The sequence below is a fragment of the Populus trichocarpa genome, chromosome 2 (assembly GCF_000002775.5).
Source record: "Populus trichocarpa isolate Nisqually-1 chromosome 2, P.trichocarpa_v4.1, whole genome shotgun sequence".
Classification (NCBI taxonomy): Eukaryota; Viridiplantae; Streptophyta; class Magnoliopsida; order Malpighiales; family Salicaceae; genus Populus; species Populus trichocarpa.
The window spans coordinates 1,456,661-1,479,562 of record NC_037286.2 but is presented as its reverse complement, the minus strand read 5'-3'; the positions used below and the strand labels follow the sequence as shown (position 1 = coordinate 1,479,562).

At 35.4% G+C, this 22,902-nt stretch overlaps 4 protein-coding genes across 8 annotated transcripts; 1 reads left to right on the top strand and 3 right to left on the bottom strand.

Annotated features, from left to right (window-relative positions):
• Positions 1 to 489: 489 nt before the first annotated feature.
• On the bottom strand, positions 490 to 4,163 carry LOC7490655 (probable diphthine methyl ester synthase). Of its 2 annotated transcripts, XM_024594444.2 has the most exons (7): positions 3,811 to 4,163; positions 3,591 to 3,715; positions 3,270 to 3,499; positions 2,581 to 2,620; positions 2,404 to 2,495; positions 1,810 to 2,037; positions 490 to 753 (listed from the first exon to the last, which is right to left on the bottom strand). In XM_024594444.2, the coding sequence occupies exons 1-6, from the start codon at positions 3,958 to 3,960 to the stop codon at positions 1,817 to 1,819; spliced, it is 858 nt and encodes a 285-aa protein (XP_024450212.1). In that variant the 5' UTR covers positions 3,961 to 4,163; the 3' UTR covers positions 490 to 753; positions 1,810 to 1,816. The 2 variants fall into 2 exon arrangements, with proteins under 2 accessions (XP_024450212.1, XP_002300714.3); XM_002300678.4 differs by lacking the exon at positions 490 to 753 and having other exon boundaries at positions 1,493 to 2,037; positions 3,811 to 4,162.
• A 1,075-nt stretch (positions 4,164 to 5,238) lies between these two features.
• Positions 5,239 to 7,817, bottom strand: LOC7479685 (protein SPA, chloroplastic). The gene is made up of 5 exons (XM_002300677.4): positions 7,508 to 7,817; positions 7,339 to 7,422; positions 7,200 to 7,251; positions 5,999 to 6,155; positions 5,239 to 5,471 (listed from the first exon to the last, which is right to left on the bottom strand). Exons 1-5 carry the CDS (start codon positions 7,670 to 7,672, stop codon positions 5,450 to 5,452), a joined length of 480 nt encoding a protein of 159 aa, XP_002300713.1. The 5' UTR covers positions 7,673 to 7,817; the 3' UTR covers positions 5,239 to 5,449.
• A 6,775-nt stretch (positions 7,818 to 14,592) lies between these two features.
• On the top strand, positions 14,593 to 17,172 carry LOC7479684 (putative HVA22-like protein g). 2 transcript variants are annotated; one of them, XM_002301945.4, is made up of 7 exons: positions 14,594 to 14,888; positions 15,315 to 15,355; positions 15,458 to 15,556; positions 15,643 to 15,699; positions 15,787 to 15,850; positions 15,941 to 16,150; positions 16,508 to 17,172. In XM_002301945.4, the coding sequence occupies exons 2-7, from the start codon at positions 15,324 to 15,326 to the stop codon at positions 16,904 to 16,906; spliced, it is 861 nt and encodes a 286-aa protein (XP_002301981.3). In that variant the 5' UTR covers positions 14,594 to 14,888; positions 15,315 to 15,323; the 3' UTR covers positions 16,907 to 17,172. The 2 variants fall into 2 exon arrangements, with proteins under 2 accessions (XP_024450170.1, XP_002301981.3); XM_024594402.2 differs by lacking the exon at positions 15,315 to 15,355 and having other exon boundaries at positions 14,593 to 14,888.
• A 1,002-nt stretch (positions 17,173 to 18,174) lies between these two features.
• LOC7490654 (transcription factor E2FC) lies at positions 18,175 to 22,689 on the bottom strand. Of its 3 annotated transcripts, none has more exons than XR_002980256.2 (14): positions 22,161 to 22,689; positions 21,568 to 21,751; positions 21,405 to 21,458; positions 21,138 to 21,223; positions 20,820 to 20,911; positions 20,684 to 20,735; positions 19,981 to 20,033; positions 19,856 to 19,906; positions 19,730 to 19,778; positions 19,574 to 19,639; positions 19,423 to 19,493; positions 19,120 to 19,321; positions 18,653 to 18,970; positions 18,175 to 18,527 (listed from the first exon to the last, which is right to left on the bottom strand). XR_002980256.2 is itself a non-coding variant. In XM_024594899.2 (13 exons), exons 1-13 carry the CDS (start codon positions 22,416 to 22,418, stop codon positions 18,896 to 18,898), a joined length of 1,293 nt encoding a protein of 430 aa, XP_024450667.1. In that variant the 5' UTR covers positions 22,419 to 22,689; the 3' UTR covers positions 18,544 to 18,895. The 3 variants fall into 3 exon arrangements, 1 of the variants encoding a protein (XP_024450667.1); XR_002980257.2 differs by having other exon boundaries at positions 18,175 to 18,522; XM_024594899.2 differs by lacking the exon at positions 18,175 to 18,527 and having other exon boundaries at positions 18,544 to 18,970.
• Between the last annotated feature and the right edge of the window lie 213 nt (positions 22,690 to 22,902).

The following is a 22,902-nucleotide window of genomic DNA, read 5'->3' as shown; positions in this document are numbered from 1 at the left end:
GAATGCAAGAAAAATCAAGTTTTCTTCTCCTCCCTCTTCAAACCCTAGCTTGAATTTTTTCTTCCAAAACACTCACAACACAAAAATCACCTCTCTAAATTTGTTCAACTAAGTTAATCATTCTAATTATACACTTTTATTGATGAAATCAACAAGAATTAAAGTTGAAAAATCACACAAATCCTCCCCCTATCTTTGTTTCAAATCGTAAGCCAAGAGAGAATAAACAAGGCATTTATAGTCCAATTTTTCTTGTGTTTACACATTGACCCTCATTACTTTTTATTTCTATTTTGACTCACAATTCTCCTTTTTACTTAATTTACATCATAACACCTCATCTTTTATTCTGTTGTATCCCTTCACAATACCTAAAATCTTTTTATTTAATCTATTCAGTGTTTTATTTATTTTATTTGGATTATAATTTATCAGGTTTTCACAAAAACCAGGGAAGAAAAAAAAATAGAATTGACAAATCTAAAGATAAAAGAACAAACATGCACTTATTTAGAAAAAAAAAAAAAAGATTGTCGATAACAAAACAACCATCATCTACCATCACATGTCATCTCACAAGGAAAAGGACACAATTGTGTATCCAAGGACATGGCCATTGGATGGTGTTGAACATCCCACTAAAACACTGCGGACAACACCCATTCGTTGGCATGTGAATAACACGCGCTAACAGCTTTTTCGAATAAAAAAATAATTTTTCAATTTAAAAATACCAGAATGCCCTCCATAAACCTGAAAATCACAACAAAAAAACCATCATGAAAGTACACAAATGCCCCTAAACACATGCCTTGATTTTTATCTTTTATAAAAGTATAATCATATTTCTATTGTATTCTAAAATGTAAAAAAAAAAAAAAAACCCTTGATCAACAATTCTAGTTTTTTTTTCGTTAATGGTAAATAAATATTTTAATTATTTCAAAGCTTTTGAAATAAACTAAATCATCTTAGTTCAAGAAATTGTTAACTCCAGGAGTAAAATCATATTCTATTTCAAAGTTTATAAAAAGACTAAATCATATTTGGTAAATAGTTAAAGAAAGTGTCAACTTTGGTAAAATCATATTTTAATTGTGCAAAAAAATAAAAAAATACAAATATATCTCCAAAAAATCTTTTAATAACTAATAGACTGCTATAAAAAACTAAATAATCATCATCATAAAGACATATTTTCTTCACTAAGAGGCAAAACAATAAAAACAATAATTTCACTATAGCAATCCATAATAATAATAAAATGTGCTGTGCTACTGTGAAAATTTCTACTTAATTACATAATAATAATTATAAAAAATGATATACCCAGGCGAGGCTAAACTCAAGCTGGTTAATGGGGAAACGACCACATTTCTGCCCCATCCAATTCCCTTTCATTTATTCATGTCATTTAACAAGAAACACGGGCTCAAAATCCATGCATGTGAGGGGACTGGGGGGGGGGGGGGGCATAAAAGGGCATGGCATATACTGATGGTACAGTGGCTCTTACCTAATAAACCAATACAAGTGTACAGTTGGCTCCATTGCACAGACATAACTATACCGAAAGATGATTTCACCTCAGCAGCAACCAAAGATTTGCAGCTAAATAAAGGCGTAAAACAAAAGATTGAGTGTAGGTTACAACATCAAGGAATGGACTCTACTTGCATCCTGAGCAGGCCAAACAAGACAATACTTTTTATCTTGCATGTAGCCTATATAAAGGCGAAAACCTTTAGTTCAATCACATCAACCATTTTATCTTTTCACAGGTAAAACAAAACCAAAAGGAAATACGACCTGCAAATCATGCAGTCCTGTGATCTTTGTGGTCTATACTCTCTCCTTTAAGCTTGTACATATTCAGCATTTCTTCTTCTATTGGATGAGTGGTGCCTACTATTACAAGGCAGTGCAGGGGTGCCCCAAAATCAACTGCCAGAAGTTGCCTCATTGTGCCAGCTACTATCTTCTGATCTTCACTTCCAAGCCGAGCAAGCCCAACACAATTGGTGTCTTCATTGTATGCTGCAATTCATGAATGACAAAAGTGTAATTCTTAGTACAAAATGATTCAGATTCTTCTCCACGAGCCTAAAAATGCAGAGAATTGGATTTCATAAAAGCTTGAAGATCAAGATGCAATGAGAAAAGAAAAATGATATCCATGAGAAAATGTGTTAGGCTGGAGGAAAATGACAGGTCATGGTTGGATTATATGCCAAGCACAGTCCAGAATCCGAGATCTACGGTGATAAATGCGTGTAAAACAGTCTCCTAAGCTATTTACTGTTAGAAAGGATAAAGGCTAGCACAATATGAAGTCAATAAACATAGAATTTGATTTTGCAAATTCCTCAATCCCGAAAAATAGTGAATAATTGTGAGCCTCACCCGATTCTCCACGGTTTTGCTCAATCTCCAAGAGTTGCTCAATCGCAGTATTTATGGTCATGAATCTTGGTGGTTCATATAGCTTCTTTCCTCTGAGCCGTAGGTGAAAAGTAATAATCAGTCTAGAAATAACACAAATGCAGAGAATAAACTACAGAGCCATTAACCTGCACAGACCTGCACAAGGATTCCCATGTAGGTTCCTTCACTTTTATATCTGCAAAGCAGACAAATACGCATTGATCAAATGTTTCTAGTTTGACAGCATATAAAATAGGAAGCTTTTGCAAGGTCACAGGATAAACAACCAGAATTTTCAACACCTAGCGCTCCTTTTATTTATTTATTTTTACAAGTAAAAGGTGGAATTTCTGGTCATAAAATAACAAAAAATAAATGGTCCTTATGGATATTGGAACAATGAACAATTATGTATGAAAATTGGAATATTATGTCAATAGATGATAGCTCGACAAAAGTGACTCCTATACATAACTGAGGGGGCAGGGAGGCTCAGCCCCTGATTACATAGAATAGATTGTCCTTTAAATTCGCATTCCCAGATATGCAATCCTTATTAATGCTACAGAGCCAATTGACAAATAAAGTGAACCAAAACTTGCAATTTATAACCGAGGTTAGGAAACAAAACGTCAGACCAAGTTAAAGTCTGCATGATGCAGAAGTCACGAACCCTATTGTTGAATAACTAGAGGTACGCCTTTATAGTATTGAATTCCATTGTATGCATTTGCAAGAACTAAGAATTCACCAGGTTGCATTTATCGTTTCTGTAGACTAAAACCAGGTTGCATTTATCATTTCTGCAGACTAAAAAATTGGTGTGTGAGAGAAGAAATTCTCACCTAATAGACAAAGAGTATGCAATCCAAGCTCACGATTTCTTTGTATCTTCTCATAAAAGCTATCAGGTTTCCATGTATCTGTAAAAAACGGAATTGAAATTGTCTCTCCATATCGATACAATTGCAACCCACAAATCCCAACAGCATTCATCACCGATGCATTATGTATCACTTTGACCTCAACCCCTAATTCCTTAGCTCGAACAACAAGATCAGTGTGAGTTGTAGCCCTGCGTTTCCAAATAAATAAATAATTGAGCCAAAATACACGCTTTGCAATCATAGAAAACGAAATTGAAACGAAAACCAACAGGGACGTACCCAAAAGGATCTCCAACAACAAGAAAAGCCACGTCAAATGAAGTAGCTTCAGACAGCACACTGTCTACTTTCTCTTCTACCATCTCTCTATCTGCAACGGTAATGGGTTTCCCATACAACTTTTCCTGCAAATCCAATTCAGCCCAGATGCATATTTTATAGATTATTAACTAAAACAGTATTAATTCAGAGTTTAAAGAAAAAAAAAGAGAGTAATTACCAGAGTGGAGAGTCCATCAGTCGAGAGACCAAAGGAAAGAAGAGAAGTGTAGGCTTCCATGTAAACTTTCTCACACTTCTTCACTGCTTCTAGTCCTCTCAACGTGATGTCCTTCTCGTCACCTAAACCCAGACCTATCAAGTACAGCATCTCTCCCTCCCTGTATCGCTCTTGCTTAAACCCTAGTTCCTTCGTTTCCGCTAAGTAAGTGCCAGCAGTTTAGGAAAATAAAAGAGACAAGTGAGTTAGGGATACTGTAAACCCTAGAAATCTAAAAATCACCGCAAGGAGAGAAAAAAAGAGAGGGGAAGCAGTGAAGGGAAGGGCTTGAGATTAATGAAAAAGAAGGATGTGGGAAAACAGGTGCCAGGGCTAAAACCCATAATGAGAAACGCACAAAACCCAAAACACCCTCTCAAAATAACTACGCTTTTTGACTGAACCAAGGGTAAAAACATAATCATACTATTTAAATCCACAATGTAAACCGCCCCTTGAAAAGAAAAAAAATAAACCCAGCCCAGGCCCGCAGGCCTGATATGAGGGTCCACGATCCTAGACTTTTCTTAGACCAGGAGTGATGGGCTACCCAGGCCAGCCCCGCCTGCATTAGACCTTTTTTGTTTTATTATTATTATTATTATTCTTTTCTTTCCAATTCCATTACTCTTGGTTTTTTTATGGAATTTTTTTATTGTTTTTTTAATTTAATATATTTCTATGATTTTTTTTAATATAATATGATTAAATTTTTACTTAGGCTATTGGTGAGATTTTAACTTTTTTCTTATATTAGGAGGTATTTTTTTGTGTAGCTCTATTTATTTATTTTTATTTTATTCGTTATCTTTTCTCACACGTCTTATTTTACTATCATTTTATTAAATAAAACATTTGGTTACAATAAATAAAGTTATCAAATATAATCTAGATATCTCATGATTATATGTATTTGGTTCATGTTATATGTATATACATGTCATTTAGTTTATATATAACCACATATATCTCTCAACTTTTTAATTTAGTATTTGGTTAAATATCATTTAATTTTTACTTGATTTTTATATAAAATGATAATATTTTTTTTAGGTGTAATTTTACATAATATTTTTTTATTTTATTTAATCTTTTTCGTGTGTGTAGCTATTTTTATTTTCGTTTGATTAAATAAAATTCTGATTACCCATATTATAAGATTAAATATTTTAATTTATATCTATCCTTTAATTTTTCTTTTTCTGATTTAATGCTTAGATGATTCTCAATTAAATACATGGATAAACTTTTCTATTTAATATTAAGATTTTTTTATGTCAAGAAACACGTTGGAAAAGGCTGCTTTTTTTATTTGCTAAAAAAATTTATCCGACTGCTTGTGACCTCTCCTCTCGTTCTTCTGCACTGTTCTATTGCTTACAAATATCATAACAAGAACACCCCTGCTTCTCAATTTTTTTTTCCAGTAGAAATAATACCGCCTGAATTTCTACATGCTGAGCTTGTTTACATTGGATCAAGGATGGAGAAAGAAAGGATGGAATCTGAAGGTGTTAATACAAAAAAGAGTGTTGATGATCGTGTCTTTCTTATTACAAGTTGATCGGATCAACTTCAAAACCATGTCTTCTTCAAAGTTTCAATCATCATCCTTGAATTCTCTGTTCAAAAGAAAACACAATTTTGTTAGCGAGACTTTCAACATCCCTTCTTCCCTGAAGTTGCATCCGATGAAAGCAGATAAAATCCTTTCCCAAATTTAAGACCTGCATTACTGACTTATATAGCATAACCTAGTTACAAGACCTGTTCGGCGCGGCAGCCCAACCCGATGACCTATTGACCAATGCTTTCCCCTGGCCAAGCTGGTGAAAAAACTGAAACAACTTGTTTTTTAAGAAAAGCAAAGCTTGAGTTGATACACTGACCCATGGATCAACCCATTTGACCCGAGTCCTAGACCATCCAAGTCTTGGACCAATTCGATTGTCAGAGCGGGTCTTATGACTACGGTTTAGACACAATTTTATTCTCATTTCCATCCAACAAGGAATTTAATAAAAGCAATTCACCATGTTTGATTTTTCCTTGCTGATGAGGATGGGATTAATTAGTGTAATCTAAGTATACAATGCAAGAGCCGTTAGTTATTTTTTCTGCCTATCAAGACCTGATTATAGAATCGTACCTGCGATCTAGATACCGGGGTTGAATGCCACTGCCTTGACATGTTGTGCAAGTCAAAGAACCGATACCGTCGCAATTGATGCATCTAGAGACTTCTTTTTCATCCCCACCTAGCTCCACTGTCACTGAGCCAGTTCCCAGGCAAAATCTACATTTTTCTGCAGAAAGCAATCCAATTACGAAGAGCAACCATCAGAATTTCAAGTTTTCAACATGGCAATACATCTCATATCATCATCCAAATTCAGTTATGCCTCCAGTCTCATGTCATTTCGTTTTTCTTGCTGAGAAATGACATTCCTACAACATATACTCTTTAATATCCAGCAACTCTCCTTCGCTTCTCTTGTAAACTAGATCATGAATTTGCGTGTTAAGATCTATGCCTACATATTTCAAAAGGAAATCTAGTGCATTAGTTAAATAATGTGTGGAAAACTACTGGGAAGGAGAGGATGCTGAAACCAAGATCACAGATGGATTAGATTAAATCATTTTAGAAGCCAATCTTGTGACCGCTAAGTTCACCAGCTAGCAGTTGCTACCATTAATGATGCTGTAAATCGTGATACTAAACTGGAGAATGGTATAAATGTGTGCAGTTTGCAGGGGATACAGTTCAGGAAATCCAAATCTTCGTCCTCAAACATGCCGGTGCCCCTCACAGATTGCTACTAATGGGGTTATGCAGGGAGTGGAAATAGAAGAGGACATGTACAAAAAACAACCAAAGTGCACACATCTGCGATATGAATGTATAGCACCAACGTGGTAAAACCACCGGTCCCATATGAAATAAATGAACAATATTTAATACATTGAGTTGAGATTAGATGGAATCGAAACTAAACTATCAAATTCAGTATAATAACGGAGCCATTAAGACCAGTGAAGATATTGGAACCCAATACATTTGATAGATTGCAGGTAAGGGGAGCGTAAGAACCACCAGTCTCACATGCCTTGAATCTTTTGTTGGAACCCCAACTAAACTATCGAATTCAATACAGTCGACATTCAATGCATGCTTATAACAATGTAGAACCTTAAATTCACAGTCCATCATTGAATTCATATATATAATATTGTTCTTTAAGTCTGATACTCCAGCAGTGGTTACCTCCTGATGATTTACAGTAATTACAAACACACAGTAGCTCACAGAATAATGAATAGCTCAATTTTAGTTCAGTGTTACTAACGTGCACCGCTGCCACTGCAAGGGAAACATGGCTGGGTATTGTCTCGCTTTGCCTGCAACATGAACAAAACCACAATCGCAGCTTAACGTCTGAAATATAGTATAATGCTGAATTCCCGACACTAAAAAGACTAACTTACAGCATTATCAATCTGGGATTCGTAGAAAACAGGAATTCCTATCCCAGCAGCAATGCTCACGACCCCGACCGAAATTGCCACTATCTGGTTTTGTTCTTTAAGAATTAGCACTCTTCACAACAACATTACATGCAAAAACACTAAGAGCAAGTAAAGATAGAGAAAGAACCGTGTTCTGATCAAGATCAATAGCTCTGATGCATGGATAAGACACTGGTGACCGTTGAGGATGATGTCTCGCGGACTTGAAGGATGACAGTGAAGAAGAGATATTGTTAAGAGGGCAGCATAGAAATGGTGAGTGAAGACGAGGGATGGAAGGCGCTACTGGCATTTCTTATTTTCTGCTCTCTCCAAATTTCAAGGGACTGCCTCTGTTGATGCTAGAGTTTCAACAATTGAAGCCTGACGGGCGCTTCTGGGGAAATTTTTGGATATGTGGGGACTGCTTCAAGCATCATCAGCCAGACAGTTGTGAGTGGGTGTTTCGTTGAGTTTTTTTTTTCTATCAAGAACACTGTATCCACGTGGCGTTCATTCTATGGATGATGAATCTTGTTTTTGTTTTTTTTTATCATGGATTGTCATGGACTGCCTCTCGGAGCCCATATGCTTATGAGTTATGCTCAAGCTCAAGTCGTTGCAAGGGCGCAACGGCCCAAACCCTCTCTCTGAGATTCAAATAAATGCATTTCAAGTCCAAAGTTTAGGCAATTAGTCAGTGCAATCTCTTGCAACCCGATTGGATGGCGGAGGTCTCTTTTATGTTTTTTATTTGCTCGGGGATGCAACGAGGCATTATATCCATGGTGTTAAACCCAGCATCAATTAATCTAAGAAATTTGGTATATGGAATTTAACCAAACCGCATGAAAAAACATTATTTTGAAAAAAAAATCAATTCGATTCGATAACATGTAAATTGATTTAATAACCCGTGAGTTAATAATGTAATCCGATAACCCATATTCTTTTTGTTCTGGGTTAGTTCTTGAATACCAAGTTCTTGAATCGGTCAGCTATACTTATATAATATAATATAAAAGGCTATCCTTCACTCTCAAATCCCATCTCGACATTTTTTTTGTTTGAATGTGAAAATATCAAATAAAAAATCTAAATATTGACTATTGTTATCTTATCGGATGGCGATGGATCAATGGAAAAAATATTATATGGACTGGATTCATCTGGCGTAAGATTGTATCATCAGTGTAGTGAATTCTTTTTTTTTTTTTTTTTTTTGATAACTCAGGGTATCCGAGTCAGCTTACGGGCACCACAACTAATCTCCGGATTTACTGAACACCCTGCAAGCTCAGTAGACAAGTAAAACACCGCGGAAGTGACAGACATGTATGCTAAGGCTCGAATCCAGGTGACAGAGACAAGAAAACCTTACCTCTACTGCTGGCCAGAAGCCTCATTACATCGGTGTAGTGAATTCTAGTTTTATTGCTAGTTGCTCAAGCAAATTCTTGTAATATAATTGATTGGTTTAATTTAAATGTAATAATTTCTCACATTTTTCACTTGAGTATGGTTTCTTTAACATAGCCTTGCGTGCTTGACCGGAGTAGTTGTTAAGCACGTTACGGGGAGATTGGTGGCAATCCCTCGGCCAATGCCCAGAGAATAGAGACAAGCGGTCGGCTTATTTTGACCTTGATTGGCATGGAGTTGAGGTAACCAAGAATAATCATGGCTAAGCATTGCTACGTGCTTACAATCTAGTGGGTGATGAATCTATTAAATTCATTTCTTCCTTATTTCAACACTTCCTAGACATGCTAAGCAGACACAAAGCATTCATTATATTAATTTTAAAAAAATAGGAGTTAGATACAGCCAAACGGATATAATTAGACGCGCATGAGAGTGGCCATGATGTTGAATAAGGTTCTATGGCATCGTACCCTTTGGAATCCAAGGCTGTGGAAGTTTCCCTCCGCACATGCTTCCTTTATCCCCCTGGTTTCCCTTTCCTCTAGGTCCCATTTGGCTTTTCATCCGCCTCTCTACTCAATAATGGCTTCTTTTTTTAGTTGCTCCTTTTGATTTGCTTGTAGTCGACACAGTACAATCCATGTCTTGAGGATGGAAACACTGTCAAAGATGAGGACCAATTTCAAAAGCTTTACATGTTTCCTTTACAGTACTGTTTTAGGCAGTGCTCCAGCGCCATGAGCTAGCTAGCACGTCAAGAATTCAATTGGTGTCAACTGTATTGATCAATGAACTTTACAGCAGAGGTTTCCCACTCAGTTTCTGGCTAAAGGAGCATGGTACCTCAAGTCCGACTGGACCATGCGGCCTTGATAGGTGACTAGCATGCCTAGTTTCTGGCTAAAGGAGCATGGTACCTCAAGTCCGACTGGACCATGTGGCCTTGATAGGTGATTAACATGCTCAGTTTCTGGCTAAAGGAGCATAGTACCTCAGGTCCGACTGGACCATGTGGCCTTGATAGGTGATTAACATGAACGGGCACTGGCTAGTCTACCCACCTGGGCATGTAAATGATCAATATCTGCTCCGTGACCGGTAAACGGTAAGCACATTTCAGTACAGTGACGGCTTGAAGCTGAGAAGATAGGAACCCGCTAGAGACGAATACAGGGATCGTGATCATGATATCCATGTAAAAGTAACAGAGGAAAAGCTATGTGCCGGGAGCCTTAAAGGATAAAGGTCAAATATTGAAGAAAACTGATCCGGGCTATCTTTAATTAGATGGTGGTGCTTTTTAATTAGCTAGCCCACCAAGCTAATTAATGAATGTCAAGTCAAGATTCACAGCATCGTACTGTCATTAAAACCGCTGGTTATTGATGGATGACACCTTTCTTTTACTATGAGATATAACAATTTCATGAAATCAAATCCAACACAAAAATACATTGCTATTATCGAAATTCATTGTATATGGATAAATGAAAACCGCTCAAATTATGGTTTTAAAATTCAGTTCGGTGAACAACTAAATCTTGAATTTTAAATGATCAGATTAGAAATTTAAATTGACTCGGTAACTTGATTGATCAGGTAAAATTCAGTTAAAAATTTAATTATAATTCATTAATTATTTTTTTTAACAAAAACAATATTATTTTGTTTTATAAAAAAATTAAAACCAACCTGAAATGAGCTAGTAATTCAATCAAAACTCATGATCTAGATTTTAGATTAAATTAATCATCGAGCCGGGTTTAAAAACTATAAATCAAATAATAAAATAACAAAATAATGAAGTCTTTGTATTAGCATCAAAATGAAATATATCTTTACATTATGTAAAAGATTTGTTGTTATATTTTTCATTGATAGAAAAGTTTAAATTCATCATAGATCAATGAAAAAACAAGTTGTATTGCAAGTTTGGTTAAGGAAGTTTTTGTTTATATATAATTGTTAAATATTATGAAACTTTTATAAATCAAATAACATAATTATCAAACTTGTAGTTAAAGGATATAAAAACCCAACAAGTGAGTGGATAAAACTAGAATACCAGTGGAATTTTATTTTTTTAAAAATCTAGATCACAAAAACAAGATCTAAAGTTATTTAATATTAAAAAATAAAGGAAAATAAGGATAAAAGAGGCTGTCCCTTAGTGAAAAATTCACAAGCAGCTGCAAGAAAATTTATTTGCGGAGAAACTTGAAAAGAAACTGGGTGCTAGTAAGGTTTCTTGGTGGATGGCACATTAATTGTCACTCAACAATCATATTGAATAGAAATGCATGTGGACTGGTAAATATCTAGCAGTGTCGGAGAGTGTACTGAATTTTGTTTTGTTTTTTTTTTTAAAAAAAACATTTCATTAAAAAAAAACATTAAATTTATATGTTTTTTAATTTATTTTTTTTACTGTTTTAGTCTTTTATAATATTATAAGTCTTTGTATTTTATATTCACATCAAATTGAAATATATATTTTTTCTATCTGGGACATCTTGTAAGAGAATTGCTGTTATATTTTTTTTTGTAAACAGAAAAGTTTTAAATCATAAAAAAAATTAATGAAAAAACAGGTTGCATTACAAGCTTTCGTTTAGAAAGTTTTTGTTACTATATAACCGTTAAATTATATTTTTTTTATCAATAAAAAAAATGTAATTATCAAACTTTTAGTTAAAGGATATACAAAAAAACCAACAAGTGAGTGGATAAAAAGGGAAAAAGATCACATAAAACAAGATCTAAAGTTATTTAATAAAAAAAGGGAAATGAAGGATAAAAAGGGCTGTCCTCTGAAAAAATCACAAGCAGCTGCTAGAAAATTTTCTTTACAGAGAATCTTGAAAAGAATTGGATGCTAATAAAGTTTCATGGCAGATACAACGCATTAATTGTCACTCAACAATCATACTGGAAAAAAAGTAAAATTTGTGACCAAGATGCAGCGACAGTTTTGAAATTATATTTAGATGCATAAAAAATATTTGATTTGAAAAAAATATTAAATTGATAATATTTTAGTGTTTTTGGTTATTTTATTACGTTGATATAAAAAAATCTAAAAAAATTAATATATTTTTTAAGTAAAAAAATATACAACAATAAAACCCACCGCACTCATAAACGGGCCATAGAGCCCTGTGGCCTGAAAAAACCTAATGTAAACGGGCCATAGAGCCCTGGCATGAAAAAAAAACCCTAAAGTTGGCGACATGCTATTGCATGTACTTTATGTCATCCATCAAATTATTACACAATATGGGCTTGAAAATCTATCCCAGCAAGGGAATCAAGAAAGAAACTTGAGATAATTATCTAGGTGGTGGTTCAGTGGTAAAATCTTGGGATTAAGAGGTTCGTTTTTTTTGTGGTCTCAGGTTCGAGCCCTGTGGTTGCTCATATAATGGCCACTGGAGGCTTACATGGTCGTTAACTTCAGGGCCCGTGGAATTAGTCGAGGTGTGCGCAAGCTGGCCCGGACACCCAGTGTCTGGTGTTAGCTGGCATAATCCCTTGTAAAAATCGATGATCTACAGGTAAATTAAAGTGGCAAAATTGCTCTATAGGCAAGAAATTCCAACACAAACCTAAGAGACGGTGTAATTTTATGATATTTCTATCAGCAATCAATAAAGAATAGAGAAAAGGTAGGGTTGTGTTGTACATGCTCAGCTTTAAAGCTGATGTGGCATATCTTATTAAAATACACCAAGTTTCTTCATAGGATGTAATCCACTTTAGCATTTTTCCTGGGTGTGAGTAAAGGGAAAGCAAAGAGCGAGATGGATAGGACTGAATTGAACATTCGTCTCAATAAAGGAGGGCACAGTAGCATTTTTAAAATACCAGGGGAGCCAAGCGTTATTCCAATAGAGCCCACTCTGTAATCTCAGTATCTTTCTGCAATGGTTATAAAATCCGGGCTGAGAGGGTGATAGTAGATCGATACTATATATATATATATTGTTTTGATAATTTTTTTTAAAAAATTCGACGAGTTTTACCTTTCATCGCTTGTTTCGTGAGTTCACCAGAGTTTTTGATTGAGTTAAGTGAGTTAATTCTTCATTTTATTTTTTCTTTAACCCCGATTAGTTAATATATTATTTGTTATTACAGTTTAATATTGTTTTTAATTTTTTTTAAAAAAGACTTTGAATTATTATTTTTTTCCTATACTACAATTCAAAACACTACTGATGCCGGTTTGATTTTACATTTTAAAAGTTATTTTAAAAAAATTTTAATTTTTTTCTATTTCAAATTAATGTATTTTTAATGTTTTCAAATTATTTTGATATGCCGATGTTAAAAATGAAAATTTTTTTAAATATTATTTTTATTAATTTTCGAGCAAAAAAATATTTTGAAAATCAACTGCCACCACATTCCAAACACACTCTAAATCTTTGATGGCCCTTCAACCGGTAAAGTTTTTATAACCAAGCTTTCTTGCAAAGTAAAAATTTATTTATTTTGTATTTTAAAAGTGTTTTTGAAAAAAAAAAATTTAATTATTTTATTTTGATGTTTTAATATTGTTTTGATATAATAATATCAAAAATTATTTTTAAAAAATAAAAAAATATATTTTTTAATATATTTCTAATTTTTTTTTAAAAAAAACCAACAATAACTGCATTTAGAAACACGGCCAACATTTATTTATTTATCTTTTTGCTGCTTATCCGTAGAGGATTAGTCGATTAGATATTTTACTCGTTAATCGGCAATTTATTCTCTTTCACACTTTTATCCACGGCGATGATAACATCACTCGCTAATGACTCTCTTAGGTCACGTGATTCCTGATTAGACAGAATGGTACAGATCCAGAAGCAGATGCCTCGTAGCTAAAGACTTCTGAATCAAAGGCTCGATGGTAAAATTATGGTACACGTATTCAGCAATGGGTAGACTATATTTCAGTCCCTGTAAGTTCATACATATTCCATTTCGGTTTCATAAATAAAAATCCTTAGTGTCAATACTGTAATTTTCCATAAGCTTTGGGTTTGTCCCTTGCCGCTAAATAAATAAATGATAGAAACTAGAAGAATGCCAATTTTTATAGTTTCTCTCCTGTTTTTTTTTCCTTTAAAACCTCATGTTTTCATATAAGATAGCCTTTCACAAAATCACTTCTCATTATTTTTAAAATACAAGAATCAATTGCCAAAAAAAATAAAACATGTAACACAAAAAACAAAGAATAAAAAATCACACGAGTTGAGTCGGTTAACCATATTTCAAAAATTTTAATTCACCACTCAACATGCAATATTTATTTTTAAATTTTTTTAACCCGCTATTATTTATAATATATATATTATCTGACCTCCCTGGGCTTCACTCATACCCATACATGTGACAATGTTTTGAAAAACTCTTAAGATACTAGACCACTATAAAAATTATAATAATATTGTCTAATTATTATAGAATATGAGGCCCTTTTCAAATCATAGGGATCATATCGGAAAATTTACATTAAAGAGGTCAAAGTAAAATATTGATGAAAGTTTACCGCACCCTTGTCTTGCTAGAACACCCGCAGGTGACAGTCTTGCCGTTCTTACAAAAAATTTACACGTCAGTGTCAGATTTAAACGGGAAGCGATAGCATACAACAGCAACACTTTACACTTGTTGAAACCTCACAAATTCTACAGCACGTAACCCGTCCGTTAACATTTTAACGGTGACTAACCCCTAGCAGTCACATCATCCTCGTGTTCTCGCACACAGGAAAACATCTCTCTTTAAATTGCGGAACTCAAAATCCAAAATTCAAAGGAACAGAAATTTTAAAGAAACGACACATAAGAGAGCTTCAGCTGCTCTATCTCTCTCTCGCTTCCCTTTTAATTTTTCCCCTGTCTTTACCCCGACGCCGACCTCGAACGGTTAGCTGTTGCAAACCGGCGGCGCCGATATTTCTGTGCGGAAGAGTCTCAACGTCCTTTTCCATTTCTCGATCTCTCCACTCGTTTCCGTGCTCGTTATCAACTCTCATTTGCTGTTGATAAATTTCTTTTTCTGGCGTGCCAACAAAAAATCGCGATAATAAAAATCGTTGTAAAAAGGTATTGAATATTCAATTTTCTTATGTTTTTTTGTAAAATTATCTGAATTTCTTCGTATTCCTACTACAGATTAGTTGTTGCGGTTTTTAGTTTTGTTTCGGGCCGATTACTGGCATTGCGGTTTCTTTTAGCTTAATTTTTGTAGTTTGTTTAGTATTTTAACTCTAATTTTTGTCTTTTGTTATCGATTTTGATGGCGAGTGGGTGGAGTTTTAGATAATTGAAATTTTCGCGGGATTATTAATTTTGTTTTTTTTAGTGATTTATTGAGCGATTGTTTGCTCTGGTTTTAGTGACGAACATGTCTTAAACGGTTTGTTTGGTTGTTATGTGATTTTTTTTAATTTGATTTTTAAAAATAAATAAATTTTGAATGATTAAATATTTTCTGCGTTGGATTTTAACTAGTTTTTTTTTTCTTGATAGGTATACAAAATGATTGGATCATTTCTAACACGAGGGCTTGTGTATGTTTCCCGGCGACCTGATTAATTAATTCTGTTTTTTTATTTGAATTTAAAGGGGATTGTTTTATTGTCGAAATTAGAATTGGTATAATGTATTGGCAGGATGGTTTTTGGCTATGCTTATCCAGCGTATGAGTGCTATAAAACGGTCGAATTGAATAAGCCAGAGATTGAGCAACTCCGATTTTGGTGCCAGTATTGGTATTCTACTGTGATTTGATGTTTGTGAATTGGTGGAATGTGTTTTTTGGGGTTATAAGTGGGTTTCATTTTCTCTTTGTCTGCAGGATTTTGGTGGCGGTTTTGACAGTTTGTGAGAGAATTGGAGATACTTTTATTTCATGGTATTGATTCTTTGCTTAAACCCAGCTTTTGTGTTCAAAATGGCGATTGGCATGTTCATTTTGTTTTTCTGTCTCGGTTTCTTGAAGGGTCCCAATGTACAGTGAGGCTAAGTTGGCATTTTACATATACTTATGGTACCCTAAAACTAAGGTTTGTATTATGAATTGCTGATAAGAATGTTTTTCTTATGTTCTTAGATCTTTACCTTCGTATTAATTTCTCCTCTTTTCCTTGTTTCAGGGAACCTCCTATGTGTACGATTCCTTCTTCAAACCATATGTTGCGAAGCATGAGAATGAAATAGATCGCAGCTTGTTGGAGCTGAGGACTAGGGCTGGAGATATGGTTTTTGTATATTGGCAAAGAGCAGCAAGTTATGGTCAGACAAGAGTTTTTGAGATTTTGCAGTACATTGCTGCACAGTCAACAACAAGGCCTCGCCCTGCTCAGGTAGTGTAATTAGGAGTATATACTCTTATGTTCTTGCCATTATCTTCTAATACACAGTTTGATGGTTCTTGTAAATGGACCAATATGCTGTCTCGTTTATTTGATGCAATCATCCAGTTGTTTTCTTCAAGGTTTGACAATGATCTATCAGCGTCAATTGATGAATTGTTGTGTTTTTAGTTTGCAGCTAGTCAGTAATGTGGAATTAAATTTGAACTTTTGTCCTTTAAGAACCTCGCCTATAAGTTATATGGGAAACTGTATTTTAAGAGTGGTGATTGAAAACAATCTATGCTGTCCTTTTGAGTTATACATTATGTTACAGTTTTCATGCCAATTTTACTTTCAATATTACAGCCACAGCAGCAAGGTGCTAGGGCTCGCCAGCCTTCTGCTCCCAGCCGTCAACCTTCATCAAACCGTCAACCAGCTACGACACAAGCAGAGCCTGAAGTACCTCTATCTCCCACTCCTAGCACATCTTCAAGTCAGCACAAAATGGAAGTAGAGGAAGAGGCAGGTCCTTCTAAAGTGCTTGAAGCAGCAGTTCCTGCAACAGCTTCAAATGCCCAAACAGCACCTGAAGTTTCCAGCCAACCTAAACCAACCGAGGAAGAAGCAATGGAGACTGAAGACGTGCCATCATCTTCAGAAAACAAAAACGAAGACCCTACACCAAAAGAAACTTTGATGGAGCAAAGAACCCGGGATACAAGTGTCAGATTGAGGAAAACCCATTCTGGAACAAACCGTTGAAGACCGGTGTCAAATTTTTCCCAATTTTAGACCCCAGCACAAGTATTTAATCAGTAGGTGGACGGTGATGGGTATCGTTTTTTTTTTTTTTTTCCTTTTTTTTTTCTGTGACGGTGGTGTAAATTTGTAATCTTCTGTTTCCCAATTCCATTTGTTGCTTAATTGTTTGAACTCAAGTTGGCAAATAAAGGGTTTTGGGTTCATCATACAATCTGACTCGCCACACTTGCACTCTATAATATAATTGGATAGGGTTACAAATTTTAGAGTTGGCTTGTATAGTTTTTACCAGTTATTGAAAATGTAAGTGTAAATTGACACGGCATGATGGGATTTTTTATATCTAATGGTGGAGCATACGCAGCGGAAATTTGGTGGATGGCACAGTGCCACAAAGCCTAGACCTAAAGTAAAGGCATCAAGAATATTGAAAGAATGCAGTTCCGATGTTTTTTTTAGGTTTGTCTAAAGTATTTGATGACTTATCTGTTATTTGATGATTCTGTCAGCTCAAGCAATTTAATACCAAATGGGAGAAAAATAACAAGCTAGGTAAAGGCCTGTTCCTCGAAAGGTTAGGAGGAGGATCTTTCATTTTTTAAGGGTAAAGGAAAGAACTGGCATAAATTTAACTTTCCCTGTCAAAACAGGAAAGCAAAATTTAAACTTCCCACTGACTCTTACTCCGAAGCTTATTGAAAATAATTATACCCGCATACCTAAACTGATTAGGAATACTTGATGTGAGCCTGTTGCCCTATAATCCCTTTAAAACTGAGGTTTTGTTTGGAGAATGTGGTCACTAACCTCCCTCATGGCAATCGTGTACGATTTGTAATTGTTTGGGTCTGTGATTACACTAATTAATGTAGTATTAGCATGGACTTGATTACGTGCTTTAATGATTTTTATTCAACGAGCTTTTGAGAGTTCCCTGTTAGGTAATGCCTGCAGTTATTTGGTTTGTTAGTTGTCAACGTCTGGGATAAAACTTCCTCGCAATATACAACGAGGGACAGTTTTCACAGTGAAGTTTCCTCTTATGGAAGATACTAGTGCGCAAACTAGGATGCTGAAAGCCATTTGGAGCAATGGTGTTTTGCAGTGTCATTCGTGTTTAGCCAGAAATACCGAGCAGACTTGGTATAACATCACTTTCAGAGACGAGGACAGCTTCTGCTTGCTGCACTTATGCAATGTCAACTTCAATCTTGATCATAGTTATTGATCACAGCTCACCTCCATAGGTCAATCTGGTGACTCCACAATTCAAATCTTAATACAGTTCATATTTTATTTTGAATTATTTTGAACATTGAAAGGTCAACTTAAAAAAAACAAACTGAATTGATGATTAGAAGATCATGCCACTGACTGCTGCAAAAGCTCAGGGAGCACACCCTCAACTATGATCCATCAGCACCAAAACAGTCTACGAAATGGCCTTTTTTTTTCTTCTTATTAAGGATTGTTTGTGTTGCTGATCAACACAGGCAGCCAGATGGTCATAAGCACACTGGCTCCTGACTCTCCGAGCCCACAATAGACACCAAGGCCGAGAGACGGTCTTTCGCTCTGCCGGGCAGTAGGCACATTTGCAGAAACTACAGCCCCAACTACCCTTATAAGAGATGGGATTAGGATAATTAATAATCTTTTAAAAAATAACCATCATTACCATTAAAGAAAAGAAAACATTTAGCTATAAAATTTACACTTGCAAAAGTGGAGGGGATATAAAATTACCCTTCCAGTCTGCTTGAACGACCTACTGCCTAATTTTCATTTACATCACGAACAACTAATCTTGATGACGGTCATGGCAGAAGCGATGAGAGGTCATCCAAGAGGAAAAAACTCTCTACGTCAGTTGCATAGCATGTGATAAACATATAAAGGTCAAGTGGTGGGTTGGCCTCCGGACTCCTCCAATAGCAAGGCAGTTCCATATATTTCAAAAATCAGAACTTAGTGAATCAAAACAGAATGTTAAGAGATACGATCAACCCACAATTTTGAAATGCTGACTGAATCATCTGTTGTGAACCAGTAATCATCAATAATCTGCAACAGGATGGGTCACAAGCAAACAGGTTAGTCAAGTTTCCTTCCCCGTGACCAAACACCAAAGAAGGTATATAAAAGTGCATGTGCACGCGGAACTATCAACTAGGAAACTGTTATGAAACCAATTTGAAGCTTCCAATACTTACATTGCAGTCTGCAGGAATTAACTTACAAATCCCAGATGCTTCTAGAGTTAGTGAGCTGAATGGTTCACAACAACTGTTTTGATTACCCTGACACTCTGAAGGCAACCCTGCATCCTGGTCTCTGCATTGGCTACTGTTCCAAGCACTTGTATCCATTGGTTCAACATGCTCCGCGGTTATGTCCTCACCTTGTTTGCATTTGCTACAAGCATCATCAAAATAGCATTATGAAATTGTAGATGATTTTGAAAACAATCATGCATGAAAACTAAGTGCACACTGCATGTCAGTGGTGCATGTTACCTCAAGAGATACACATCAATGGGTCCATTGGTGCTTCTAACTGTCATTTTGTATAGTGGGGAACCAATATCCTGCTCGTGCAAATAAGCATTACATCAGGTAGAAATACATTTCAACAATTTTTAAAGTTCCACGTATCCACACTCAGTACCTCATCAGGATCAGGAACTTCCAGATAACTAGCTTCAGGAGTTTTTATTGCAAAAAGTGTTCGATTCTGCAGCAGTAGTATCATAAGTAATAAGCATCACCAAATTTGGGAGATGATAGCAAAGAGATTTCAAAGCAATTCCCAGGATTTGCATACCTGGAAGCATGAAAGGCTGGTAATATCTTCCTCTGTTAGAAAGAGATGCCTAACAAAACCAAGCAGGCAAATAAATAAAAACAAGTCATATTGAAACCATAAAATCTGAGGGAGAAAATAGCATACTTTCGACAAACCACATCTTCCTTCAAGCCTCTCAGAAGTTCTTGTCTATCCCTGGAAAAAGAACATGATAAGAGTTAAGCTAACCACAGACAAAAAATATAAATAAAAAGATTGACTCGACCAACCTTATAGCTTCCTCAAGCCTGAACTCTTCAGTATATAAACTTTCCACTTCAGCCTGTAATCAAATCAAAAGATAAACAGGTAGTAAGACCAGTGACTTTAATATTTCATAGTGTTACCTCTTAGAAGTGTAGAAAGCTGAAAGGTCAACTGACAGTCCCTTTGTTACAGAGTATCAGTTACCATCAATTTCTAACAAAATCAACTTTATCTTATATGTCCAAATCACCACATGCTCACTGCATCTTCCACACACTTATAATTCATTATCAATCCACAACATGAGAGGGTTGCTTCAGAAATTACTGATTAGTGAGTGATAAACAGGTCATTTAATGTTAGATCATTATTCCCTGAAATATGTTAAGTACATAAATAATAGAGCACAATCACAACCTTCTTCCCATAAAGGCCAACAGGTTTTCACTTTCTAAAAATATGACCCATAACTTTCACCAGTAACTTTTGCGTTGCAAAAACCTGGTTTTACATTCAAATCTAACATTAACAACCTAAACCTACGAAAACTGAGGCACCTAAAACAAATTGAGTTTGAATCTTGAATTTTTTGAAATTCAAACAAATGCTCATCATCATTACGTGACAATGCTACCGATCCATTGTGTGTGAGTCATCAGTGCAGAAAGAATGAAGCCATCATAAAGCATCTGACTCCTGAAAAGGATATGATGACTACAGAAATACCTTTATTCTAGCATGATTATCCAACATCCTTTGCTCACAGTCATCAAATTCCCTGTTTAGAAGGTCCAATGGTCAATTACCAGCCACGCAAAGCAAACAACAAAGGAAGTGCACGAGAAAAGATCGGTGTTATTACTTCTTCCAGCGTATATGATTTTTTGAAGTTTTCTCTATTAATCCTATTCCTTCCAAAACATTTGTAATATCATATATCCTCCTTTTCTGGACCTGTCAAAATCAATATCATGTCAAAAAAGTTCAGTTTATAGCAAAGATATTCACGCTACACATACCCCTATAAAAAGCATTACATATGATTTCACAATATAACTAGTTGTGATGAGAAAGGAGAGATACTGCACTGGAAAGAAAACCTTATTTGAACCCTCCAGTGTAAGCAATTCAATTTTCTTATTTAGCAGCAGATGTGCATAGCCCATAACATTGTCCATACCTCCAACACTTCTGCTGTTTTGTTCAGATCAAGGGTCCCGTCCTGAGCCTCCTTGATCAACTTGACAAATTTCTTGGTTAACAAGCCTGTCCAAAAGAAATTTGACCATTTGTAAATTGTAAGTAATCATCACAGCAACATTAAATTTAAATCCACTCAAATTAACCGTGAGTAGATACATAAGAATGCTTACTATATGTGCAAATAGAATAAGCCGTGCAATATTCTAGACTACAAGAATGCTAAACCCAATTAATCAAAACTTACCTAAAGAACTGTCATATCGACAACCACTAGCCAAATTCAGTCCATTAAGAGACTCTGCAATTGAACATCAATTTAACCAGAATTTCTACATCAACATCCCATTAACAGGCTCAATAATACAACATGCAGTAATTTACCAATCGATAATGCAAAAGTACATTACCAGCATTCATTCTTTGAGTCACTGATTTGGCATGTTTCGGAACCCTTGACTTATTTTTATGCTTACCCCCAGAAGATGACCGAGGAGCAAGAGTTATATCAGTAACTATATCACTTTGCGCAGGGAAAGCGGCATCTCTATTAGTCCAAACCTCATGATCATCACTTTCACTTTTTATTCCCAGCTGTAATAAATATCATACAATTTGTAATTGAATTGCAACTTAATTTAATCTCTAGACAACAAATTCTAGTGCAACCTTAATTAAAATACGACACTTGTCTCAAATACACCGCACCGCCTGGCGCATTAGGTAGTCATAGTTACGTTGTTTTTGCAATTTTCGGTGTTTCTTATTAAAGCTAGAGAGTTTTCATATCTGCAATAACTAAATATTTTCTTCACGGAAGAAAATTATTATTTTAATTACGAGCTCAATTTTTTTTTTATAAAAAAAAGCTTCGATCGAGTATATATATAAAAAAATTAAACAATAAAAATAGTTGCAATGAATATCAATCAATAATTATACGAATTCAAGCAGAAAAATAATTTAAGGAAAAGAAAGGACGAGAAGAGTAAAACTAACTAACCGCAACGTCACGAAATGCAGAATGCGTGTTGGAACTATGGAATTGAAAGCCGATAGGAGTTTTGTTGTTATCAGGAGGAGGAGGAGGCAGGTGGTGAGGTTTTCGGAAAGAGGAAGGGAACAGTCGATTTGAAGGAGTTGAATTATTTGAAGAAGAAAATAAATTCTGATTTTGAAAGTGAGAATGAGAGTGAAGTAAATGAAAGTGAAATTGCGATGGATTGATTGTCCGGTTCGGATCTTCGCTGGCGTTCGCCATGAAGAGAGGGAGGGAAAGAGGGGTTCTTGAGAGAGTGTTTGGAGGGAAAGGAAGGGGAGGAATTTGAGTGTAAAAAAGGCGGTGATTAGAGAAAGAGAAGGAGGTAATTAAAGGGAGGTGGAGGAGGGAGAAACCTATTTAGGAACGGAAGGATTAGAGAGGATGGGAAGAACACGGCAGTTGCCGGGAGAGAGGGATTTGAGAATCGTAGGGGAGAAGCGGTGAGGAAGTGAGTTTCGAATGCGTACGCCCGCCTTTTGTTGGCAGTTGGATTGGATGCCCCTCTTCTATAAATATTTTCGGCTTGGATTGGGCTGGGCTTTTCTATTGGATAAACCCTAATTTTGAAATATTGATATTAAATAAGACAAACCCATAAAACACCAGCTCAGCTGTGTAAGTAGGCCTAACTTTGTCAAAAAAATTTAAAAAATTATAATTAACGACTTTCATGTATTTTTAAGACTTTTCATTAATGTTTCAT